The following is a 27,881-nucleotide window of genomic DNA, read 5'->3' as shown; positions in this document are numbered from 1 at the left end:
TATCCTCATTGATTGCAAACTGTATTCTGCAGAAGGGACTGGTTATTTAGAGTATTTGACAACAACAAAAAATATTGGGGCACCCAGGAGCAACTATGTTACTTTCTGCAGGGAATGAACATGTGTATCACTAATAAGATCACAGACTTTATATTCAAGGCCATTTTGGAGAGGACAGATTATTTAGATCAGATTGGGGTTAATTATAGGGTGACAATTTATCAGGAATATGTCTTACTATTTTTTAAAATATATTTACATATACTTGTATTGGTTTTATATTTTTAATATGGTCAGATGATTAAACCAATAAAGTTTCTATTCTGTTACACTAGTAGGAAAAAAAAAACTTACATTCCACTCTCTTCTCCAGCATTGCCAGTTGATTAAATACTTCAGTTTTAAGTTCATCAATTTTAAATACTCTGGAGAGGAAATAACAACAGTCCCAAAGTTAAATAAGAAGATATGCATGAAAAACATAATATTTGTTAATTGGAAAATAAATGCTGAAATTTAATAGCTAAATGCACTGAAAGATACTTCAAAAATAAACAACTAAAGGTGTCCAGTTGTTTATTATTTCCCAGCTAAGGATCAGCTTTTGATATGAGGATTTTACACACAACCTATGGATCCCCTCCTGTCCATAAAGGTTCCCCATTTAATTAGAAGGAAAGCTAAGGTTCCTTCCATGAGTGACATGTAAAACAATTCTTCTCTGAAATAAATGGAGGAATCAGTATACATGTTAGGAGTGCTTTATTTGCTAGATATAAATATAAACTTACAGACATGTACAGTTTTATACTTCTAGAATAGGCAACTGCTCACCCATGTTTATTTAAATATAATAAACTGGCCATGATTTTGGCTATAATTTTATGAAATTGATTCAAGTTAAATGTACATTTTTTTCTAAAGCTCCATCTATAATGAAGACAATTTTCTTTTCTTTTTCAATATGAAGAAAGTGTATATAGACAGTCCTCAACTTATGACCACAGATGAGCCCAAAATTTATGCTGTTAAGTTAAAGAACGGTCATAAGTCATTTTTTCAGTGCCATTGTAACTTCAAACAGTCACTAACTGAACTGTTATAAGTCAAGGACCACCTATACAATGCAACAGGGGAATGTTTCCTTAGCAGCAAATCCCGGTGCATAACTTTGTAACCTTCAATGTTAATTCATTCTTATCCATTTTCCCACTTCAGATTAGACTGAGAACTGCAAGGAAAGAAGGAAGGATATACAGTAGGGCTCTTCAAGATAGCACCATTTCTATTCCTAAACTACCAAAGCATTTTGAAACCAATCTTATGGTACTTTTCAATCTTGCTAGCTTTTGAATAACAAGTAGGCCAATGTAAACATTGCCAGTCACTGCGCTCTCTTCCAAGCTATGGTAGCTCCTAGAGTAAGAAAACTGCCCTCACTTCTGTCCCACTGAGAAAAGTAAAATATCACTCTGCTAGCTCCTCTCTTCCATGTTTCTAATACATGTTGTTGGCATTTCTATATCAATTTATATTTCACTTGTTATAGACAAGCTCAGTGGTGGGATTCAAATAATGTAACAACCGGTTCTCTGCCCTAATGACCGGATGGGTGGCTGTGGCTGTGTGGGCATGGCCAGGGTCCTGCAGCACTCTGTCAGCCAAAATGGGGTATGGGGGTTAATTACAAAATGTGGGCTTTGCTTTGTGACATCCGTATCCAGCAAGCAAGGGGTGTGAACTGCACAGAAAATGAAGTTTTGTTTTGTTATGAAGAAATATCCCCAAAGTCAGATGTACATTAAATGTAGACTGACTTTTAGCTACACACCTTCCCAGCAAACAGCAAATTTTGAAGCTCCAAGTAAAAAGAGGATTCATTTTAGGATGACTAAACACAGTTTGCTTGTTGGAGGTTCCTAAAGGTATGCTGGAAAACTGTATTTTAAAGAACATTTGAGGGAGGGGTGCAGAATAGCCCTTCTCTGCCTGAGGCTGTAGAGACCCGGCACCAATCAAAACACTTTTTGTGAAGCAACTGGTCAACTCTGACAGGGTAAGCCACTAGTATATAGAAATAAGATCAAACTCCACTCCCTTCTAGTACTGATGAGGTTATACCTAGTTTGGTAACAAAACATCTGCAAGAAAACCATCAAGCTCAGAGAACACCAAGGAACCCAGAGTTCAACCCTGAGCTACAAATATTCTCTTTTCTGGCTATCCAAATGCCTCCTTTTTGCCTGAAAACTAAGATGATGGCCCCATATAAGTTCTAGCTGACGGCCAGGGATTTTTTCACTAGTTACAGCCACAGTAGGGTAGGATCTTTAATTGTACAGTTAAGTGGGGTCTCCCTGAAATCAGATGTTGGATTGTGATGGGGCAAGTATACAGGAATGCTCTTTATACAAGCAGTGAAAATAAAACTGCCAGTTTTTGCAGGAATTTAGAAACTGACTAGAAGATCAGGTTTGCTGATTTGGTTTACTATGAAATTGACTAGATAAGCACCAAATTCAAGTGAGGACAGGCGAGGTGAGATAAAAGTTCCTGCCATTCTGGAAACAACCCTGCCTCCTAGTTCCATGGAGCTCTAAGGAAGCAAATTGCAAATCAGCCTCAGAGCCAGGGCAGGAGCAGAAGCAAAATACTCTATGGGAACTCCCTAATTTTAAAATTATTATATAGTAAAAGGATTACCTTGAAAGTTGCTCAGCCACTTGCTCCAGCAAATTCTGAAACAATTGTTCTTTCTCTATTAAAAATAAAATAAAAAATGGCAAATTATAAGAAAGTTGATATCATGAAAAAAGAAACCAGTTACATCCCACAATAGAGTTAGAGAAATAATGCCTTTTGAAAAGATAACAAGTATTACTATCCTCATCTAATTGTTTGTATAATGGAAGGGATTAAAACTATATTATTCCAGTATTCCTTTTGCCTTGACTGGATTTTGTACTGTCCTGTTCATACCAGGAACTCATAAGGCTGCAAGAAGCCACTGAATAGACTGGCAACTCCTTTCAGTTGTGAGAGACACAATTTTAGTTTCAGATTCCCCCTCCCCTCCATGGTGACAAAGGAATTTTACATGACTGTAACATGGGAACTTCTATTCCATTGAATCTGAAGTTGTCTTGATGCTTAATGTCTATGGATTTTCTCCATTATCCAGGTCATGGTTGTCCCAAAGGTGTTTTTTCAATAGGCAACTGGCCTCTTCAATTCTGAGCTGAAGAAGCTTCTTGGATGAGAAGTGAAACACTTCAAATAAAAACCAGAAAGGCCAATTCGCTCTTGAAAAAGCACCTTTGGGACAATCTTTTTTTTTTATTGGTTTTTAAGACGAACATAGACAAACAAAACATAAAAACATCAAGCCATCTTCCATATATATACATACAGTGTGCCGGTTGGTTTACGAAATGTTTTGTGCTTCCATTTCATAGTCTTCAATTACAATTACACTGTATATATTCTCATATTTTCAATCAAGTATTAAATACAATTATATCATTGTTAATCAATCCTTTGACTATACTTTTATTCATTCATGTTTTACAAAATAATCATATTTTACTTAAGTAGTTTTATGACAGTTCATATTATCATCTCAAATCTATCCTACAATCATTTTGTAGATATAATAAGAAAAGAATACATCTTTAGATATTTATTATTTTCTAAAAATCTACATATTTCATTACCATGTTTTATTGTCTAACCATTGATAGAATAGATTCCTTTGGGACAATCTTGATGCTTAAGTAGGCACACTCTTGCACTACGGTATATCCATTTTGTCTCAACTATTCAAGAACCTGCTGCAACAAAAATGCCAAAAGTAACAGAAGGGAAATACAAAGCCATTTTACTCACTGCTCTTCTCTCCTCTGTAAACATCACAGAGTAAGACCTTCAAAATAGCTAGTAGCATGGAAAGGCCTTTCATAGAGGTGGCATCTCTGTGTAGGATGCTTAGTTGTTGATATTAGTTGACGCTTAGTTGTTGATATTATTTTATTATCACATGCCTTAATTATATCCCCACATCTGAGACCCAGTAGTTACATAATAATAGGGCCATACTGATTTATTGTAGCTTTCAAATAGCTTTTATTTATCTTCCCCTTCGATGTTGCCTGAAGCAGACTGTGTCACCCTTACAGTTGCACTATTAGTTCTGTTCATTCCCAATTTCCCCAACAGAGTCACATTCGTATATGGAAATATTTTGCTATTACCTTCTGGGATGCATCTCCAATTCCTAGTTTATCTAGAATTCTGAGATTTTCTTAGTGGTTTTCTCATCATACCTGATGTTTACTTTTTCAAGATCAGCCAAGATCCCTTACAGGTAGTCCTTGAGTTACAACTACAATTAAGCCCCAAATTTCTGTTGTTAAGTGAGACATTTGCTAAGTGAGTTTTGTCCCATTTTATTACCTTTCTTGTCATAGTTGTTAAGTGATATACAGAAGTTATTAAGTTAGTAATACAGTTAAGTGAATTTGGCTTCCCCATTGTCTTTGCTTGTCAGAAGGTTGTAAAAGGTGATCCCATAACCCCCGGGACACTGCCACGGCCGTAGACATGAATCGGTTGCCAAGCATCTGAATTTTGGCCATGTGACCATGAGGATGCTCCAAAAGTCATAAGTGTGAAAAACATGTCACTTTTTCCAGTGCTGTTGTAACTTGAAAGGTCACTAAATAAACAGTTGTAAGTTGAGGATTGCCTGTTTATGCTCCCACCTTCTATGTAATGCTAAATAACTCCAAGACTATTGTTACAAGGCCAATTCTACATTTTTACTCAAAGTGCTGTATTCCAAACCTCTTCTGTTGCTTATTTTTTCCCAGAAGCACTCTCAAGGCTATATTTTCACCATCAGATTATTTTCAAAGTCAACACTTTTCCAATGTCTCTTTTTCTTTTCCACTTGTTTTCTCTGTTGAAAGCCTGCTTTTGTTAGCAAAATCATTGTATTCCACTTGGATTTTGACATCTTTAACAAATAATATTATTCATATTTCATGGCTGCTATTTATTAGTGAAATGACAGAACTGATTTTTTATTAGTTAGTTAACTCTTTTTTCATAGGAGAACTAAAACTGAACTTGGAGCAAGTTCTTGCATGCTTATATACTGCTTGAATTCAATGGAGCAAAACACCCTCAAGCAATCATAGCTACCTTGTAAATTATAGCTAATAGTAGTTCTTCAATGTATTCCTTCTGAAATTATGGCTGCTCCACCCCTGGAGGCTTTTAAGAAGAGAGTGGATAGCCACTTTTCTGGAATGGTATAAGGTCTCCTGCTTAAGTAGAAGACCTCCAAGGTCCCTTCCAACTCTGTAATTCTGTTATTAATTATTTTGGACAGTTATACAATGACCCTCTAATAATTCTGGAAAAAAAATCTGTTGCAATGTGCCAAAGATGCTGACATTCTCCAGTTTGCCCAATATAATTATGCCCACATTGGCAATTTATTGTATACATTCCCTCCACTTGATTTTAAGTCTGGAGAATATAATTGTATTTGAGGTAAGCAGTCATTCTGTCTTGTCCACCACTCCAAATTTGACACTGATAGTCCTGTCCCACATTCCCCCCACCCCGCAGCAACAGGATTTAACCCATTACTTGATGGGGGATCGACTATGCTCTTGTTACAAAGACAGTACATCAGCTAATAAAGTAATTCTTCTAGGCAGGATTTATGCACGGTAAGGTAGTCTGTTCTGTTCCTGTACATCATCAGTACAGTACATCTCATTTTGTAGCATCTACTTAGAATATTACTCTAGAACCGATACAGAAGGGTGTTTCCATATCTGTTGATGTGTGGGTCCTCTCATTCCTTAAAGAAAATAAACAATATTTCATCTATTTATGTTTATGTGATAGAATTTGCAAGGAACCACCCTGGAGGGGTGGTGAAGAAATGGGGACCACCTGACAGATAGAGGAGAGCCGCATCTCTCCTCCCTAACATGGAAAACCCCCTCATTCAAAGACAAGCTGTAGTGGCAGTCAAAATGGCTGCCATGAAGATGGGAGCAGTCTGAAACCTAAGACTGTGCAGGAGTGAGGAATTGGTGAATGATGTGTGACAAAACAGACAGAAGATACATACTTACATGTATGGCATTCGGCTTTGCTCGGGTATTTTCCCACGTCATAGTAGTTGTGCTTTTAAAGTTGTAGCGACGTTTCAGCAGAATCTCATCTGCCATCATCAGGCTTCTGTATAGTGTTCATCTGTGAGTCAGGCTTTTATAGTGGTTTTAGATTTAAATTTGGGGCAGCCCTATTGCTGTGCCAGAATGGTTTTTTCTTCACCCTGATTGGTTGGGAGTCTTGGTCTGTGTTTATTGGTCTTGGAGTTTGCTGTGTTCTGCTTGATTGGTGTTTCTAATATCTCCTGTCTGTTTTTTTGGCTCTTTTTGTCTCTTGATTGGCTGGCAACATTGTGTTAATTTATTGGAGGCCTTTAGTGCAGCTTGGCTCCAGGTAAATGGACGGCTATCATTAGTTAGGAAGCTAGGTTTCATCTGGGTGCCTGGTTGGGGTGTGTTTGAGCTGGAGGTATCAGGGGGGATCTGTCTGTGCCCAGGTGTTTGCCTGGCTTGTGGTGTGGAGATTTTTTTGTTTGTGAGTGCAGGCTTCCAAATGATTGACAGTCTGGTGGAATCATCTCTTCTATTCATGCTTTCTGGTCTTTTTTCAATCTCTATGGCTTCTCTGATGATTCTGTGGCTGGGGTTTTCTATAAACTCCATGGCTAAAACACTAATTACTAGAACCAAATGCCTGGCAGACAAGATACACATTAAGACTGAACTATGCACCCTGACTAAGGTACTGACAGCCAACGGCTTCCACAAAAGCAAAATCACTGGCTTGATCCACAAAAACACACTGAGACATAATAGAGACCCAGAAGATGAACAGACCTATGGAACAGCTGTCCTGCCCTACATAAGAGGTACTACAGACAAAATTAGTAAGATACTGCACAGACATCACATCAAGACTGCCTTCAAGACAGACAGAAAAATAGCAGCCATCCTTAGAAACCCCAAAGATAAAATTGACCTGGAAAACCAAGGCATATACGAACTCCCCTGTGCATCATGCCCGGCCACATACATTGGACAGACCAATAGAAGAATAAGTACCCGCCTGGATGAACACAAAAATGCAGTCAAAAAGCTGGAACACACTTCCTCACTAGTCCAACACAGGTCATAGCATCAACTTCAATGGCACCAAAACCCTAGCCACTATAGAAAACCCCAGCCACAGAATCATCAGAGAAGCCATAGAGATTGAAAAAAGACCAGAAAGCATGAATAGAAGAGATGATTCCACCAGACTGTCAATCATTTGGAAGCCTGCACTCAGAAACAAAAAAATCTCCACACCACAAGCCAGGCAAACACCTCGGCACAGACAGATCCCCCCTGATACCTCCAGCTCAAACACACCCCAACCAGGCACCCAGATGAAACCTAGCTTCCTAACTAATGATAGCTGTCCATTTACCCGGAGCCAAGCTGCACTAAAGGCCTCCAATAAAGTAACACAATGTTGCCAGCCAATCAAGAGACAAAAAGAGCCAAAAAACAGACAGAAGATATTAGAAACACCAATCAAGCAGAACACAGCAAACTCCAAGACCAATAAACACAGACCAAGACTCCCAACCAATCAGGGTGAAGAAAAAACCATTCTGGCACAGCAATAGGCTGCCCCAAATTTAAATCTAAAACCAGTATAAAAGCCTGACTCACAGATGAACACTATACAGAAGCCTGATGATGGCAGATGAGATTCTGCTGAAACGTCGCTACAACTTTAAAAGCACAACTACTATGATGTGGGAAAATACCCGAGCAAAGCCGAATGCCATACATACATATATATATTCTCATAGATTTTCACAAGTACAGGTATGCAGGTTTTGGTGTGTTTAGGTCTTTCCTGTGTAAGATTGAGAGTATTTTGGCGACGTTTCAATGAGGTCCCACTTGCCATCTTCAGGCTGGCACTTTCGGCTTTGTGCTTGTGCAAGCAAAGTGAAGCACAAGCATGAAGCTGAAAGCACCAGCCTGAAGATGGCGAGTGGGACCTCGTCGAAACGTCACCAAGATATTCTCAATCTTACACGGGAAAAGACTCGAACACGCCAAAACCTGCGTATGTATGTATGTATGTATGTATGTATGTATGTATGTATATGTGTATGTATGGTATTCAGCTTTGTTCAGGTATTTTCCCACGTCATTATAGTTATGCTTTTAAAGGTGTAGCAACGTTTTGGCAGAATCTCATTTGCCATCATCAAGCCTGATGGGAAAATACACGAACAAAGCTGAATACCATACATATAAATACCCGCAAAAACTTCACACATACACACACATAATGGTAATAGATAAAAATGATTATATTGTTATTAGAACATATAATTTGTTAAATGAAAATAAGATGGAAATTATGATTTGTGTAATGTAATGAGATTAGAGGTTTTTTTTTAAAAAAAAATATAATAGTGGCATAATCAACATTAGAAAGGGGATAAATACTGGACAATATAAATTAAAATGAATTTATTAATGATTATTTGAGTGATATAATTTGATAAATTTTGAAAATATGACTACTACAAGAATATGTATTTAAAAATGATATTAAGAATATCGAGATTGATATAAAGTAACATATGAGAATATTGAATGATAAAATTGATAATATGTAATAATATTAAATCAGATAAGAATGTTAATAGTAGGAATATGAAATTATTGTATTTGTTTTAAAAGACCTGGAACCACACTATTCACTCAATGATGTGAAAATAAAAAGAAAAAAACAAAGAAACAAAAAAATAAAAAAAATATTGAAAAAAAATACACAGATTTTTCTGCTAATCTTAAAAGTTTCCAATACAGCTACTTTTGGGTAATTACCTTAAAAAGCTATATGGCTAAAAGAGTCTGATGCAGCATTTTAACATATATAAATCCTTTAAAAGATGTATGTATGTGGATAGATAGATAGATAGATAGATAGATAGATAGATAGATAGATACATGATATCTGGAGAGGGTTATGGGACCTCCAATTGAAGTGCTGCTTTTTAAAAAGTAATTTTATGATTTATTGTTTTATCCTTAATTTTATTGTTGTGACCTGCCTAGAGTTGTGTTTAAGATGGGTGGTTATACAAATATTTTAAATACATAAATAAATACCAATCTGCCAAAAAGACAATCTGGCTCTATTTATCTCCCCAGCATTAGTTGGGACTACATAAAATCCAGGTTTATTCCTAAATTGGAGAAAATCAGTTATACTAGGTTTCTGATATACTATACAAAAGTTCAGATTATTTCTGAACCCCTGCAATAATACAAGTTGATCTTTATTTAATTGTTGCATGTTGAAGTGATATTTCAGAATCTTTTGTTCATTCTCTCACTCATCAGTATTTGAGAAATCAAGAAAAGTCACAGACCAAAGGTGTTAATAAACTATCTCTCAATAATGGCTTGCCAGATAGTCTGGGAAACTAACAGAAATTGCTGAAGCCAGTTATTTAGTAGTAAAAATAAATCTGTGCTTTCTACATATTGTTCACAGATGAACAAACACTCCCTCAAGTGAAATTCACTTCCTGGTGATTTAATAGACACATCCATGATTTGCCACTGCCATTTTAAATGATCTCTCCAGTTTCCTAATGTAGCCTACAGCTCTGAAATTCCAATTGTTTTTTTTTCTTTTTTAATGGAAATGCTATAAAACATATGAATATGCTATAAAACATATGAATATGCTATAAAAAGACAAAATTATATGTGTGTGCATGTGAGCATTGCTTTTAAATGCTAGGATTTGAATACAAGGTCCTTATATAAAGACAAAATGAATAGCCATCCATCTGTATTTCATAAATATGTGTGTGTTAGAATTTCTGCAAGTTGTGAGCCCTTAAAGCATAACACTTTCAGATTAATCAAATTATGGATCAGTACTGATATACACAAATTATCTTTAGCAATGTATTTTCCATTAAAAGTTACTATTTTAAATAACTGTAATATTTAGACCCACTGTCATGAAGCAAGAAATATTATTATGCAGAAATTGTTGAAATTAACAAATAATCAAATGCTTACATGAATGAGGAGTTAAACTTATTGAAAACACATTCAAGATTATGTGCTTTAAAGCATGCGTTTCATTCAAACTCATTTTCTGATATACACTGTATATATAAAATACAGTATATTTTATCTTTATTTTTGAAAAGATTCGTCTGTGATGATGGATGTGAATCATCGAAAGTTTTGAGCTAAAGCAAAGCTTCAAAACAGATTCATCCTGTGCAAGAGATTAGTTATTTGCTGTATTTCAATAAAGCAAACAAAATTATAAGTAGCAAGATTAGCCCAAGCAAATAGTTTTCATCTATTCAAAAAGAAAGCAGTTCCCTATTTTTGTTAGAAATCCTACAACTATACCAGAATGAAAAGGGCTTTCAATAAAAAATAGCATAAAAGATTTTTTTCTGCTTACCGTTCACCAGTTGATATAAAAAACCAAACCAAGAATAAATTGTGTATCCCAATCCACTGCCTCTCAGTATTTGGCACTAGTTTATGCTTACATGAGCATGACAAAGTCCTATAAAAACAATCCAGTTTAAAAAAAAGGGAGGGGGAATCCCTGCCCTAGATATTGTACTTTCCTTCCCCCTCATTTTCTAAATTTACTTGCAAAGCTTAAAGTTATTTACTCACAAGCTACATGCATTGAATTAAATGAGACTTACTCCTAGGTAAATATATGTAGCCTTAGTCCTAGGACATTCTAATCCAGGGAACAGTCAACTGCAGACTGATGTTTATAATGTAATAAAACAGCGAGGACGTATGTTTTTATGACCCAACAGCATAGTAAAGATATACAGCTAGTAGTTCCTGTTGCCTTAAAGAGACAAAGGTCTCTTTTCCTGAATCCACATTAACTATTTATGCAATTCCACAGTCCCATATCAGTAACTGTGAAACAGGAACAATTTCAACTACTGAAATTTGCAAGGTTTTCTACAAACTTGGCCATAACAGCTTGAAGACTTCTAGGTATTACCAAGTTTTTCTCTTTCCCCTGTGAATTTCCCATATAACCTTCAAGGAGAGTTCAGTAGGTGAAGATTTCCTCATCACTGCCTGCTATACGACCATCTGACAGTTGTATCTCTCCTATTAAACTTACAGAACCTCTGCCATAAAAAAGTTGGCAACTTCAATAAAGGAAGATATTATTTTCTCCCAACTCCTAGCTGGAATATTTGCTGTGGTTTATCAAATGTATGATCTGATTTAGTATTGGCTGCACCCAGCCACGTGCCAACATGGCAATTTCTAATAAACCAATTTACTTTTCTCTGTGATGCGGCTAGAGACTTTTGATTTGAATGAAAGTGGATTTGTTGGACCCTGACACATATATTGCAAGGGTAGCGGATAAAGGTGTTGTGTTGTGTTTCTAGATAATGCTTTTATTCCTGATGGAACATAATTAATTCATCAACTAATACATTTCCAAATAACAGCATGATCAGATTGCAGGAGAACATATACTATATCCTGTATGAATAAAATTGTGGATGGTGAGATGCGTTATAGTACTTCAAAATTTCCAAGCAGAGGCATTTCCTCATGTTGATTTAAAAAAGTCATTGTGATTGTTAGAAATTTTGGACAAGGGTTCAGAAAAAACACTTTCAGCATCCCTTTCAGTTGGTGACTTCTAGATGTGTCGGGAATTTCCAACAAATATGTGAACTCTCTTCTCTGGAAAAAAATTTGAACAGTGAATTTATTTTGGAAGGAAGGAAGGAAGGAAGGAAGGAAGGAAGGAAATCTGTCCTTACTGAAAATATATCAGCACAAAAAGTAATTTTCTCTAGATAAAAAGATTTTAGGTGTAAGCATAAATAAATTATCCTTTCATAAAAGTGTAGGTGAACTCTGTAGGAAAATTTAGCTTAAAATGTATTGAAAGTCAGTGAATCTGCTGCAAAGGATGGGTTGCCTAACCCAAATACAGTTGCCTGCTATATTCTGAATTTTCATCAGAGTTTTCCAAAGAAAACCCATAAAGTGTCTGGCTACAATCTTCCTTAGAGTGGTTAAGATATTCTTATCTTCGTAGCTGTGAAAATATCCGTGGTAATCCTGTAACAATCCACTGACAGCAAACAGTAATTTTCCATGCATAATTCCTTGTTATCTGTATCATCCAATTTGTGGCCCAGGAAGTGGGAAAGTGGATGTTTTTATGACCTTTTGGTTCAGTGAGAATTTATGACCAACTATGATACTGTTCAATGCATGGAAAACAAGTAATGATCCTGTTAGGCAGTCTCTTGTACAAAAGTAACATGCTGTTCCAAAGTATCTGTTTAGGCCATTCTTTGGACTATTCTACTCACTGTGTCCCGAAGAAGGTGATAAACAACAAGTGGTTTCCATGCAAACCTTTTCTCTATTTCTGCTGACTCAAACATGCACCCATGATTTCTCCATGGTTGGGGGACTACAGTTGTAGGTTTTTCCTCCCCATAAATGTCAAGATTTAAGTAATTCAAAAGTAATGTATTTTTGTTTGTGATAGTGGCAAATATCTATAGCTCAGGCATGGGATGAGGGTGAAGGTTCATTCTCTGAGCTTGCAGGTTGGTTTCAAAATGTTTTGTTACCAGGCTAGATAACATCTGGAGCAGAATTTAGGAGATGTCAGTGTCTGTGTTTTTCTGCTTATAAGGTAGATAGGTCTTGTGATGGGGAGGTCATGTCAGGTGAGGGTCACATCAGGTGAGGGTCTTGTGATGGGTCTTGTGATTGGGAGGCCATGTCAGGTGAGGATCATTGGGAGGTGAAGCAGGAGTGAGATTCTACCAGTTCGCACCTATTCACTAGAACCGGTTATTAACATTCTAAGCAGTTCAGAGAACCGGTTGTTAGAAGAAATTACTGGCCTAATCCTGTAAGGAAGGCCAGGAAGGAAAGGAGTATTTCCTCCCACTGATGTTGGGAGGAAATACTCCCCTGTTGGAGTTAGCACTTTAAAGAAATAATTGAATAACAAAGCAGAGCTGCCAGAACAAAGCATTTAATGACAAGGAATCAAGATGAGTGACATTCAGCAATCTAGAACTAGCTTTCTAACTAGCTAGAAAGATTGACATTCAAACGTGAGTTTATATACCCTTCCTGAGTTTTGGTCTAAAACTGGTTTTGGGTGAATTTAATTCTGTGGTTGGTGATGTTTAATCCTGTGTTTATTGATGGGATAATTTTCCCTATTCAGCTTTGTTTGGATGGAAAAAGATTAATCTCTGTTCCTGAAAAGAAACTGGGTTGAGAAATCTGGCTACTTCCTGTGTCTATTTGTTCTGGTAATTGGATTAACAAGCAACAGCTACTGTTGTAAATTAATTATTTGTATTGTATTTGAATTTTTCCTGTCTCATGGTTTCTTTTTTCTATCTGGGGAGCGGGGTCTTCCTTCACTGCTTTAGTAGTATCTGGCACTGTCCTTTTGGGGTACACTTCCAAGAGGTAGGATGCAAGCTTGGCACTGATTTTTTTACTGCCTTTCTGGGGGGACATGTGATCTTTCCTTAAATCTGGATGATTTCCTTACCTTGTGAGGAAATCTTGTGAGGTGAGTGAGACCAGTGGTGTCTTTAAGTGTTGCAAATGGATCTAAGGATTGCTTTTCCTGGGTGTTCACTTTCTGGAGAGCTTAAATGACCTCTCTGCTAAAGGGTTTTACTTTATGAGCAAGAGCTGGCTGCTGATAGTTATCATTGCATTTTATCTATTTTCATTCCTCAAGGTGCTCTGGCACCCTGCCTAATTTGTAACTCTGACTTGCAGGTATTTTTAATCTAATGATTGGTATTTAGGGCAGCTTTTTGCAAGCAAAGAAGCTTTTTGTATTTTGTACAGGTAATCCTTGACTTACAACAGTTCATTTAGTGACCACTCAAAATTACAATGGCACTGAAAAAAGTGACTTGAGATGGTTTTTCACACTTACAACTGTTGCAGCATCCCCACAGTCATGAGAGGCCAGGCAAGGAGAAGTGTCCCTGAATGTGAGTGGTGTTGAGTTGACTACGCCCAGCCAGTCACATGACCACCAAGCCATGGCCACTAACTAAGCCATGCCCACAGAACTGGTTGTTTAAAAAAGTGAATCCCACCTCTGAGGTAAAGGGTTTGTTATGGGAGTGTGTGGGTTGGTTGAGGGATTGTTTTTTGTTGTTGGAATTGTTTTCAAACCTGGGGATTAGGGATGGAAACCAGATTCTTCCCTCACCCTTCAGTATCCTTGAGAAAAATGCAGAAATTACTAATAGGTAACAGATGCAGTGTTTTCCCTCTGACTGCCTTGAATTTAGTTGCTCTTCAGCTGTGTGCTATGCACTACACAAGGTCCCTAGCCTGACGTCAATGGAAGCCCTTCCCAGGATGAGTACATGATATTCTACATTGGCTCATGCTGTGGATGCAACACCTGCAGTGTGAGAACAAAGAAGTTTATTTAACCTCTTTTGCTTAAGTCACATTATCTCAGCCTTAGATTTGGCCAGGAAACCAGTGGATGTGAATGCAACAAACTAAAATCTATTGTGTTGTTCATGAATGCATTCTGTTACAATCAGAGCAGGAGCTATATAAAAACATGAGAATGTATTCCTGCTGCTTATACCACATTTTAATTCCCTGCATTTAATTCATTTTAAAAGATTAAGGGAAATTATTGGGGGAGGGGACGACCTTAGAACATTGGGGAACTGTTACTAACATCAGAAAATTGGCTTGTTGTGGCTTCCTCCCTGTGCACCCAAATTTGTCATTCCAAAATGCCAGGAAAGATCACACTAAAGGAAGTATTTAAACAGCACAATGCAGATATTTAGAATCATGAAAAATCATTGCATTCTTGAACTGTCTTACATGATGAGTCAATAGGACAGGATTGTACATGAATATCAGAAAGAAAGAAAAATGCCCCTATTTCCTTTTCCATATTTATTCACTATAGAGGTACAGTAGTTTCCTATGCTTAGGGTGATCAGGTTTGGATTTTTTAATTTTTCTTTTATAGCGTTTGGAAAGAGAATCTGGGCAAAAGTGTTATCTTTTGCATAAATAAGACAACTCCTGCTGAAATGCCCTTTCTTGGAACAATTTCTCAATTAGAAATTGCAGTCTTAGGGTCTTTTAATTTCATAAGGGCCTTGGACTAATTTCTAGATATTTGTGTAAGAACTCAAACCAAACAAAGCAACTGTTTGAAAAGAGGGTGAAAAGGTAAGAATAATCAGATAAATAGGTATTTTACTGACCTGTTGAAGTCTAGCTCTCAGCTATTGTTTCACCTTTGACAGTGTGGTTAGCAGCAGACATGTGGTAAGTATTGTGTAGCAGGACTAGAAGTCAGCACGCTTTATGTTCTTCCACTTCTCCTTCTCCCTTCCCAAGGAAATGAGATAATTCAGATGTTCCCACCCACATGTAAAATGCTTGTCATTTTGAAAGACAGAGCCTGAATCAGAACAGTGATACTGAGTGTGGAGCCACACAAGGCTTAGGGCAAACTCCCAGCCCACGGGCTGGGGGCATCATATGCTGGCCATGCCCACACCTGGTTTAGCGAAGGCAGGGAAAGTCCTGATATGTCATGTGGCGCAAGCATGATGATGTGAGTTTGACACTCCTGGCACAGGGCATTTAGAAGTTATTTAGATATACAGCTTCAGCTATGTCATTTGCCCCTCAACTGTCAGCATGAATGTTTGTAAATAAGACACTATTAGTATCCTATGATGTCCCTTCAAAGGAAACTGGACCATGGAAGTGCTGAAACATTTGAATCTTTCCCTCCAGTTAGAAATACTAACAATATTTGCTTAAATCTGTCCTGAAGTGCTCGCTGAACTACTCTCAACTCATCCTGGAACTGGCTCAAGTACTTATTTTTCTTGAATTCTAGGGAAAAAAACCCTCATCTATTCTCTCAAGAGCTCTCTCTTAGCTAAGAGTGTTGACAGTCATATAAGTAGTATTCCATGGGTTGTTATAATATTGTTATATTGTTATAATAAATTGTCCCAGGGAAGCATAATATCTCAGCGCTAGATATCTAAAAATCCAAAAGCCCTCTTTTGTTCCCAGAACACCTGGGAACAAAAGAGTGGCTTAGATCTTGATGCAAACAATGGCCACAAGGTCCATCAGCAAAAATCATGTGGAAGAATGACATAATTAGATGACTTAGTCACTTAGCAAAAGGCAATATGGCAAGGTGATTTGCCCAGACAGCTCTTAGCAATCAGTGAAAGTTTAATTAAGAATAAAGGATTCCTATCAGTGTCAATTTTACAGCAACAATCAGGAAAGAAGCCAATGAAACAATTCTTGATTTTTTCCCCTTAGCAACACAGCTGTGTCTCGGCCAAAACATTAGAAAAAAGGATTTGCTGCCAGAACACTTCAAAAAAAAATTCCAAGAACTATGTCACTACATAATTAAACAATATAGTCTTGGTGGCACATTACAAATTTGACATAAATACAAATTTAATAGCACATATCCTTAATATTCAGCAAACTCCTTGGGATTCTTCTGAAGTCGTATTTACCAAGTGCATAAATTGGCTTGCATTTTATATGAACTTCATCCTAGGGCAGCTGTATAAATCTGTGCTGATCCAACATTCTTAGTCATGCCTCTGGAGATCACTTGGCTTTTGTTTTGCTCCTGACAGTAACTTGATAACTTTACATCTACCTTGTATCATGGGTCTTTAAAACACATTTGTCTAAAGAAAAAGAATCAGCTCATACTTTTTAGCTGATCAGATGTAGAAAAAGCAAATAATGAGAAAGTAAGTCTATTATCTACAAGTGTATTTTGCCATTGAATGGACAAAGTCAGAATTCTTAATCCTTTTTTTAGTCAGTTCACTTTCAGTTTTATATAAAAATATTTTCCCAACAAACCTTCTGCAAGAGATGCAAATGTTGTAAGAAACTCATATTCTTATATATACATTTACATAGGTAGCGAGTTGTAATAATCTCTTCAGCAAGCCATATCTTCTGTTTTCCCACCCTTCAGTTAAATTCTAAGGAAAGGGATAATGAAGGGATTCTTCTTCCCAAGAAATTATAGTAGTAGTAATAGTAGGAGTAGTAGTAGTAGTAGTAGGAGGAGGAGGAGGAGCAGCAGCAGCAGCCAGGAGTGGGATCCGACCGTTGTAACTACTGGTTCGGTGATTTTACATTTTGCACATGTATGTATATCGTCATCATCTAGCTGCCTGGACAGCTGAGCAGAGCTGTGTGCGGGTGCACAGCGGTTGAAAAAGCCCTTTTTTCCTGATTTTTCAATTACAGCTGTGTTGCACAAAGCAGCTCCAGTTGAAAACAGATGAAATAAAAGTCAGGTAAGAACCGAGGCAGCAGACATAGAACCGGTTCTATGTATGCTCTCTGCTGCTTTTCAGAACAACCAGTTCTACAGAAGTGGACAGAACCAGTAGAATCCCACCCCTGGTAGCAGCAGCAGCAGCACAGCAGTATTACTGGCTCACTGTTTTTGTGAGCAATTGTTTGAGAATTTCTCCTTTGTCTGAATTTTCAAGCAAATATTTTATACTTGGGTTCAAAATATAGAGTGACAACTAATTTCTGTTCATACTATGTCTCTTTTTTGTTATTCCCATGGGAAGACCCACTATAGCATGTCAAACTCCAGTAAAAGATCAATAAATTTTGGAGACACAGAAGGCTACAGAGAAGAGAGAGAATGTATTCTACTGGTAGATAATGTCCTAAGTAGCTGAACCTTGTTGGGGTTGTAAGATGAACAAGAATGTAAACAATTGGTTATTGTTGATTCTCTTTGCAAGTAATTTGCACTTTTTCAAGTTGTATCAAAATGGTGGGCCTGCTTTAATATAATTAAAGATGTAAGTACATTGTAGAATTTAAGTGTTGGCAAACAAGTGTGTCAAACAGAACAGTTAACTACATGAAAATAATATTGAAATTGTAAAATGATATATCCTATGGGACAGTTATGCTACCTCAAGAGTGGGTTTATCTTATTAAAATTAGTGGGCTTCAAATGCCCAGAAAATTTCCCCAAAAGTGTTTTTTCAAGGGGCAACTGGACTTTCTTGTTTTTCTTTGAAGACGTTTTGTTTCTCATCCAAGCAAATATCTTAAAAGAAATTCCAGAAAGTCCAGTTGCCTTTAAAAAAAAGCACCTTTCAGACAACCATGACCCAAGTGACTGAGAATCTCCATAGATGCCCAGTAAATTTATTTTCAATTCTGATTGAAGTATTGTATCAGTGAAATTCAAATATAATTTCAATACGATATTACAATATGGGTTTAAAATTATTTCAGTTTAAAATATAATTTACCTGTTTGCTGTCCAGTGGCCACAGGTATTACTTTGTAAGGTGTCCTACAAGAAGGAAAAAAAACCCTTACATTATTTTCCCCACTAAATGATTAATACTATTGTGAGGATAAAGCACGGAGTACTATGCACATCCCTCGGTCTTCTGAAGAAAAGGCAAGATATATGGTTAGTAACCAACTTAAATAATACGTTGCAAAACAAAAGGTTGCTACAGGAGCTTATTATTTAAGTGAAGAAAGTTTAACTGCTCGCCTTCAATAAAGTCAGGAGATCTTGACTATGATCAGACCATGTTAATCATATATATAATTCTGCAAACTTTAATGGAACATAATAGTGTATGTCTGCTTGAGACTGGGAGGAGTACAGTGTGAAGGGTAAAAGTGACTTTCAGTGTAAACAGCTGTGATGGGAAATTATACCAGAAACAGAGAAGTTCTGGGAAAAGAAGAGAAGTTTGGGGAATAGGAGAGCCTTAGCTTCTGACCACTAATTAATATACATATCCCAAACTCCCTGCATTCAGCATGATGTTTTGTTTGTTTCTTGTAGTAAAGGACCATCAATGTCTGTAATCTCATTGTAAGCCTCAGAGAAAGTCAGATGTTTTGTTTTTATATAAGCTAATACTTTGTGGAATGGTTTTCCCTCCCCAGATAAAACTCCATATACTTTAATAATAAAGTATTAGTTTTAATACTTAAAACTAAAATAAGTTTTGAGTTTAAATGGGTCTTTAGACTTGTAATAGTAATTTTTGCTGTTTCCCTTTAGTGAAGTTTTTCACCCACCAGTTGTTTTTTTGTATTCCTATACAAAAGAACTGGTGAGTGAAAAACTCCACTCTGCAAAGCTAGCTTCAACCATAATAAGATATACCTGCCTTTCAGAATTGGTTGGCATAGTGGGATCAATGGATACTATGCAGTCATCAGCAGTGAAGAGTGAAATAGTTGTATTCCTGGAAGACAAAGTTTAAAGCTAGGTTTATTTAACCGGGTTAGAACCCAACATCTCATGTTTTAAATGGAATGTTTGACAGGTAGTTTAAACAGTTAGTGCCTTCTTAAAGAGACAAAGAACTACAATCATTTAAGAGAAGGAGAGTGTCAAAACAAAAATGGCAGAATATGATTGCTGAATTCCAGGTTAGGAAAGGCTGGCATATTTAATAAATACCTTATGTTGCAGTGGAAAGTGTAATCATAATTTTGGGGTACCCCCCACTATTGTTTGTGTATCCTCTGAACATTCAGCAGAAAGTGAATATGCAGATGCATACATATAGATTTCAGCTGAACAGATAGAGAAATGGCCTAGGATTTTTGCAGGAGCATCTGAGGGAGAATAAAAAGAAAGTATACCTGCCATCTTATTTTTTTGGACATACACCCTAGTGCCATGTGGGTCTAAAATGGACACACTTTTTCTTAATAAATGTAGATTGAATTGTATTTTCTGCACCTGAAATGACTTCAGAAATATTCATGGTATTGCATCACATATTCATTGCGTGCATTATCTCACTGTTAATTGGAACCCTGTTATTCATAGAAATGAAAATGATGATTCAGTTAAAATATTATACAACAATACACTCACTTTTTCATCTCTTAGCTGTAATAGTCAGATAATTCACTTCTTCATATTCAGATAGTTAATTATAATGTTATGAAACAGATCTGTATTCTTACTGCTCTCTCAAGAAGGAAATGCATGCAATTCTGCTAATGTTCTGAAGCAACTGATATGGTTGATGATATATCTCTGCATGAATCTGTTTGCTTTCCTTTGAAAGCAGTCCAGATGGCAAAATATGAAAGGTTTGTATATTACCCTAAGATCTAAAGAAATGCATGGTTTTGCATTACATTTTATGATATTTTAAAGTTGAAATGTTGTAAGATGATTACATGCCTTTATTAGACACTTATTTACAGGAATAAAAGCCTGTTTTTAGTTGACATGTAATACCAGCAAGCATAAAAATCCAGAATCTTTTCCAGTTAGAAGAAAAGACTTTTCTTTCCCAGATATTTTCAATTACTTTTAAGTACCGATATTATACTGAGATAATCTTTTATGTGTTTTTATTATAATTTCCCTACATTATTTTAAATCAATTGATTATATTATTATTTTAGTGTTTCAAGTAACAGAATGCTCACAGATTGAATGGATTAGAAAAAAAAACATAACAAGTACAGTTCCCTATACTGCTTTCATTTACCTGGTTTACCTGGAATCAAAACTGCTGGTTTGCAAGAGCTCTTCAGAGGAGCATCTTGAAGCATTTTTGGTAATTTCTCTGCAAATGCACATATATGCCAGTGTAGAAAATTAGCACCCTCTCCTAGAAGAAATAAATATTCTAGGAAATATTAAAAGGCAGAATATTATATCTTTCTGGATGAGAAAAGGAGAAACATGTTCCTGGAAAGCAGCCCCCACCTTTGTTAACAGCCCCAGAAAGACTGGGCCATTCTATCTACAAGACAAAAGGCTGGGCCAGCTTATCCATAGCACAAAAGACCTTTACTCTCAATAAGATTAGACCTCTACCCATCTCACCACATGGTACCTGGGAAGGTTACTTGTTATGTCCTGAGGACTCAAGGAGTTCTCACTCAGGTCCACTCACTTGTGTGGGCGTTATTTCCCCCCATTCCCATTGGTCAGTTCTCCCCAGCAGCCAGCTATAAAAGCAGGCTGCGGGGTCCAACTGGCTGCTGATTGCTGCGAGCCAGTTCCAGGCTTGGCAAGCACGGTCAGCCCTTTATTTGTAAATAAAGTACTGTTGCACTCATGCTCTGGTTCAGCCTCTCATTGCTCAAACTTAACACTGGCGACGAGGATGGGATGGCTGCCAGAAGCACCTTGCAACCGCTGAGTCACTAGCCACCGATCTACAGCCCAGAGAGAGCGATCGGCTGGCAACAAGGGAAACGCTGATCCGCAGCCAGAGAGAGCGGTCAGCTAGCGAAACGAGCGATCAAAAAGAGCAAACGCAGATCCGCAGCCAGAGAAAGCGGTCTGAGTCAAATAGTTAGAAGCGTCTGTAGCCGCTTGTTAGCCTCGCTACGGGGAAAGTGAAGCGCTGCGAGCCGCAGCCGCTCTGCATTTGGCGCGAAATTCAAACGGGTGTCATTTGAATTTCGGGCCAGTAAGAATCACAGCACAGCGCTGTAGAGAGTCACTAACGCCCACTTTTTTTGGCGCGAATCAAGACACCTCCAACGGCTAGCAGCCAACGTGGTAACCCAGAGAGAGAGAAAGAGAGGGTAGCGAAAAACCTCTCCAGAGCTGATATCACTTGTAACTCACGGCGTTCGTAGTCCCAGAGAGATTTCTCCTAGGTAGCCCAGCCGTTCCAGCACCATGAGTTCCAATCCAGTATTCCCGGCGTTTAAACCAGACGAAGAGAAGTGGGAATCGTATAAGAACCGTTTCAATCATTACATCGATGCGGTCGGCCTGTCGGATGCGGGAGAGCATCGGAAAAAATCCTATTTCCTAATCTACTGCGGAGCCACCGTTTACGATACCTCTGCAGCACTCGTGGCGCCGAGAGAATTAAAAAACGTTCCGTGGTCCGAGTTACTTGAGATCCTCACAAACCACTACGCTCCCAGACCTTCACAAATCGCCAGGAGGTTCACGTTCCGAATGAGGAAGCAATCAAGTAAGGAGACCATCAACCAATATATGGCCGCCCTCAGAACAGCAGCCCTGCACTGCGGGTTTGGAACATACCTGGAGGACATGCTCCTCGATCAATTGGTTTGTGGGGTCAAGGATCTCAACCTACAGAGGCGACTGCTAGCTAAAAAGACCTCAACCTCGCGCAAGCGGTAGAGGAGGCCCTAGCAGCCGAGCTAGCTACGAACTCAGCCACCGAAATTCAGGGCCCAAGCGCCAAGCTAGCAGCGTTCCCAGTCCATTCCGAAGAGGTGGAAGTGGAGGAAGGCCACAACGATGAGAACGATGTCCATCGCCTCACCAATGATAGACGGTCGCAGGTAGGGGCCAAACAAGAATACACCGGTCCACCCAAGCACATCACCCTGTGCCTAGCCTGGGGGATCACATCAAAGGGCCACCTGCAAGTTTAAAGGAGCCGTTTGCAACAACTGCCATAAGAGGGGGCACATTGCGAGAGTCTGCCAAGCCCCCAAAGTGCTGCACAAAGACCCCGTCCTCGCACTCGGGACCACAGAGGCAAGTATTAAACTGTCGCACGCACCGCCTTGCCAGGCGTACTTGCCACTCTGTTAGTAAAATTTCTCTCTCCGTTTCCCTAGAAGGTAAACCGTGCCACATGGAGGTTGACACAGGGTCAGCGCTCTCAATAATCTCGTGGAACACCCTCAAGAGACTCCACCCCAGCCTATCTACTACCCGGCTTCAGAGATGCCAGTTCGGTCTGAAGGACTACCAGGGAAGGCCATTCCCGTGATCGGCAGAGGCAAGTTCTTTGTCAGTTTTAGAGCTTTTAAAGGCCACCTACCTCTAGTGGTAGTTAACGGCAATCTACCCACCTTATTGGGGCTCGATTGGTTTCCCCACCTCGGCCTAGGGTTAACAGGAGTCCATGCTGTCTCAGCCTCAGACACTGACTCCTTATTCGCTGACTACGCAGATGTGTTCAGCGAGGAGCTGGGGTGTTATAATGGAACCCCCATCTCGTTCACCGTTGACCCCCAGGCAGTCCCAATCAGATTAAAACCACGTAGAGTTCCATTTGCTATTCGACCAAAACTAGACGCTGAATTGGATAAACTACTAAAACAAGGGGTCATTGAGCCAACAGATTTCGCCAAGTGGGAGACGCCCATTGTCACACCCCTCAAAAAAGATGGTAGCCTGAGAATTTGCTCGGACTACAAGACAACAATCAATAAATATTTACAAGTTAGCGCCTATCCCGTGCCCGTCATTCAGCACTTATTGCATACATTCGAACCGGGCTGTATTTTTGCTAAATTGGACATGTCTCAAGCATATCAACAGTTCCCTGTTGATAACCAAACAGCGGAACTTCAGACCATCGTCACTCACAGGGGTGCCTTCCGATGCAAGCGTCTCCAATTTGGCGTAAGTGTTGCCCGGGTATTTTTCAATCCCTCATGGAGCGGATTTTACAGGGCCTCCCTGGTGTAGTACCCTACTTCGACGACATCTTGGTCTCGGCCAGGGACAGACCCCAACTCTTCCAGAGAGTGCGAGCAGTGTTAGAGAGGTTCAGACAGCATGGCCTCAAGTTAAAAAAAGAAAAATGCGCCATTGCCACTAGACAGGTGGACTTTCTGGGTTATAAAATTGACGCCTCTGGCATTCACCCCCTGGAGTCCAAGGTCAGGGCGATCCACGAAGCTCCCACACCGACCTCCAAACGGAGCTACAAGCTTTCTTGGGACTCCTAAACTTTTATGCATCCTTTTTGCCCCATAAAGCCTCAGTAGCCGAGCCCCTACACAGATTACTAGACAAAAAGTCACCGTGGCACTGGGGGCACAAAGAAAACCAGGCGTTTAACGCCGTCAAATCACTACTTACGTCAGAGGCAGTGCTCATCCAATTCGACCCCAACCTTCCTTTAGTACTGGCAGCAGACGCATCCCCTTTTGGAATTGGGGCGGTCCTTAGTCACCGACTCGCCAATGGCGCCGAGGCCCCCATCGCCTTTTTCTCCAGGACGCTCTCGGCCACGGAGCGAAATTACAGCCAAATAGACAAGGAAGCCCTAGCAGCTGTTGCAGCCGTGAAAAAGTTTCACGAATTCCTTTTTGGCCACTTCTTCGAACTGGTCACTGACCATAAGCCCCTCCTGGGCCTACTGGCCGGCGACAAACAGACACCTCAAGTCCTCTCCCCTCGGATGACACGGTGGACACTTTTTCTAGCGGCCTACTCATACAAACTTATCCACCGCCCGGGCAAAACTCTATCCCACGCTGACGCACTCAGTCGCTGCCCCTTACCCGCTCCGGCTGAAGACCCAGCTCCTGTCAATGCCATTTTTGAAATCACCCAGTTGGACCTGCCCATTACCGCCCTTGACATCGCCGCCAAAACCAAGGCAGACCAAACGCTCGCCCAGGTGCTCGACTGGGTGAGGAGGGGATGGCCGGGAGGCAATGTTGATAACAAATTCGCACCCTTTAAGACTCGCATGCAGGAGCTGTCCAGTTTGCAGGGTTGTCTACTGTGGGGCACTCGAGTGATCATTCCGACCTCGCTGCGTACCCGAGTCCTGGAGGCGTTGCACGAGGGACACCCGGCATTGTGAGAATGAAGGCGTTGGCACGCAGCTACGTGTGGTGGCCGGGTCTAGACGAGGACATTGTCAATTGGGTAAGTTCCTGCAGCATTTGCCAGGAATCCCGTCCTGCTCCCCCATCGCCACCCCTACCAGATGGGAGAGCGCCAGCGCCCCTTGGTCTAGAATCCATATCGATCTGGCCGGCCCCGTGCATGGAAAGATGTTCCTAGTGGTCGTGGACGCTTATTCCAAGTGGATAGACGTGGCGCAGCTATCCACGACCACCACACTGGCAATCACCAACGTGTTAACGCGCCTGTTCGTTACCCATGGACTACCCGACTCCTTGGTCTCCGATAATGGCCCACAGTTCGCATCAGTAGAATTCAGCCGTTTTGCAGCCAACCTAGGCATTCACCACATTTTAACAGCCCCATTTCACCCTGCGAGTAATGGGTTGGCTGAAAGGGCCGTCAGGACCACTAAAGAGGCCCTCGCTAGGTTTGGCAGAGATGACTGGCACCACAAACTCTCACGGTTCCTGATGAGCCAGCACTCAACCCCCTGTGCAGTCACCAATAAGTCCCCAGCGGAACTTCTGATGGGCCGGCGTCTGAGGACTGTATTAGATAGACTGCACCCACAATACTGCCCTGACTCTCCCCTCGCTTCCACTTCGGGGGTTAGACATTTTATGTTACAGGAGCCGATATTCGCAAGGAATTTCGCTGGGGACCCACTTTGGATTCCGGGCGAAGTCATCGCCGTCACCGGGCCGAGATCATATAGAGTCAGGCTGGAGGATGGTCGCGTCTGGAGGAGACACATAGACCAACTCAGAAGGCGCCTCAGCAACCTCGCAAACAAGAATCCAGAGTCTCCAGTCGAAGGGGAACCGTCCCATCCGCCACCCAGCCACATCGCACCCAGTGACCAGTCTGCGCCAGCGGTCGTTCCAGTCAGCCCAAACCCGGACAACAGCGCCCAGAGAGTTGATCAACCGGATCCAACCCACGAGAGTTTGACTCCAGAAACCAACCCGGTGGTTTCCGAGGATGCCCAGTCCAGAGAGAGTGTTGGCGACACTATGCCAGCTCAACCGTCACAGACTGATACCGAACAGTCAGACAATGTTCCCGAGTTGCGCCGCTCCGGGCGCCAACACAAACCCCCCCATCTACCTCAAGGACTATGCGTGTTCGCATCTGGGGGGAAGGGGTGTTATGTCCTGAGGACTCAAGGAGTTCTCACTCAGGTCCACTCACTTGTGTGGGCGTTATTTCCCCCCATTCCCATTGGTCAGTTCTCCCCAGCAGCCAGCTATAAAAGCAGGCTGCGGGGTCCAACTGGCTGCTGATTGCTGCGAGCCAGTTCCAGGCTTGGCAAGCACGGTCAGCCCTTTATTTGTAAATAAAGTACTGTTGCACTCATGCTCTGGTTCAGCCTCTCATTGCTCAAACTTAACATTACTGTTGTGTCCCTGCCCAACCACAGCCCCAGCCTGGGCTGCCATGTCCCTAGCTAAGGGGGAAGGGGTGTTGTGTCCCTGACAGTTTCCATTATGTCTTTTGAACTGGTTGGGGTTTCCCAACCAGGTCCGCTGTTTGAGCGGGAACACCAGCCGTTCCCATTGGCTGGCTCCGTTTGACAGTCGGCTATAAAAGCCGGCTGTCGGGCAGAGCCAGCCAAGCGAAGCGGGCGGAGCGCGGACCAATGGGGCAGCGCTCGCAAGAGCTCTCGCCCCCCGGGCTGCCCGCCCGGCCGGGCAGTTCTCACCATCTGGGCTGCCCGCCCAGCCGAGGCAGCTATCCCCCCCCCGGGCTGCCGTCCAGCCGGAGCAGCTATCGCCCTCCGGACTGCCCGCCCAGCCGGAGCGGCTACAGCCCTTCTGGACTGCCTGCCGAGCCGAGGCAGCTAACGCCTCCCGGACTGCCTGCCCAGCCGGGGCAGCTATCGTCACCCGGACTGCCTGCCCAGCCGAGGCAGCCATCGCCTCCCGGACTGCCTTCCCAGCCGAAGCAGCCATCGCCTCCCAGACTGCCTGCCCAGCCGAAGCAGCCATCGCCTCCCGGACTGCCTGCCCAGCCGAAGCAGCCATCGCCTCCCGGACTGCCTGCCCAGTCAGGGCAGCCGCGTCAACCTGCTATGTTTAAATAAATTGTGTTAGCCTTCAGCTCCGTGTCTGCCTCGTGTGTGTCATCCCAACGACTACACAACACTGGCGACGAGGATGGGATCACACGAAGGAGAGGCAACCGGACTGAATCAACAGAGCTAACCACCGAAAGCGAAATTGATGAAACCGCCATCGCCAGCGCTCACGAGGAGCGTGACAGCCAAAAGAGCTGAAGCTACAGGCATTCGCCTCGCTCACAGAGAGTTTGAGCCCAAACCGCTACGTTGGGAGCTGAAAATCGGGCGCTGAAGCCGCAGCCGCCCGCGCGCGCAAAAAGGGGTGCGAAATTCAAACGGCTGTCACTAAGCTGAAGCCACCAGAGCAAAGTTACGGCGCTGAGAGCCTCAGCTGCCACAATCGCAAAAAGGCGCGAAGTTCAATTTGCTGCCACTAGCTGAAGCCGCTAGAGTGAAGTTACGGCGCTGAGAGCCTCAGCCGCCACAATCACCAAGAGCACAAAGCTCAGAGCCTCCCTTTGCTGAGGAAGAAAACCCCCCCGCCAGGCATTGCCGCTGGCGCTACCAAGAGCGCAAAGCTCAGAGCCTCCGTTTGCTGAGGAAGAAACCCCCGCCAGGCATTGCTGCTGGCGCTACCAAGAGCGCAAAGCTCAGAGCCTCCGTTTGCTGAGGAAAAAACCCCCGCCAGGCATTGCCGCCGGCGCGACTGAGAGCACGACGCTCAAGAACCTCCGTTTGCTGAGGAGAAAACGCCCCCGCCGGGCGCTGCCACTGGCACTACTGAGAGTGCGAGTTCTAGCCTCCTCGCTGAGGAGACGAACGCCGCCCACAGGCACTACTGCCGCCATTTCCAAAGGCCGCCGAGACGAGCCAGTCTACCTGTCAAACCGCGAGGAGCCGATCTACCTGCTGAAGGCAGAGACGAGCGGTCTACCTCCTGAAAAGC

At 41.2% G+C, this 27,881-nt stretch overlaps 1 protein-coding gene across 3 annotated transcripts in view; it reads right to left on the bottom strand.

Annotated features, from left to right (window-relative positions):
• The window catches only part of PDE9A (phosphodiesterase 9A), a 79,182-nt gene that overhangs the window by 33,226 nt on the left and 18,075 nt on the right, over window positions 1–27,881 (bottom strand). Inside the window, exons 3-6 of one of the 3 annotated variants that reach the window (XM_087937666.1) lie at window positions 19,424–19,501; window positions 18,539–18,582; window positions 2,704–2,758; window positions 355–425 (exon numbers count right to left, since the gene is read on the bottom strand). In XM_087937666.1, the coding sequence (XP_087793792.1) occupies window positions 355–425; window positions 2,704–2,758; window positions 18,539–18,582; window positions 19,424–19,501 (248 nt within the window). Of the gene's footprint in view, window positions 1–354; window positions 426–2,703; window positions 2,759–18,538; window positions 18,583–19,423; window positions 19,502–27,881 lie in introns of those variants that run through there. The other 2 variants (XM_087937665.1, XM_087937664.1) reach the window with 2 other exon arrangements.

This window comes from Pseudonaja textilis, chromosome 7 (genome assembly GCF_049901715.1).
Source record: "Pseudonaja textilis isolate UNSWEBS1 chromosome 7, rPseTex1.2, whole genome shotgun sequence".
Taxonomy (NCBI): domain Eukaryota; kingdom Metazoa; phylum Chordata; class Lepidosauria; order Squamata; family Elapidae; genus Pseudonaja; species Pseudonaja textilis.
The sequence above is the reverse complement of the archived record's forward strand: the minus strand, read 5'-3'. Positions and strand labels throughout refer to the sequence as shown.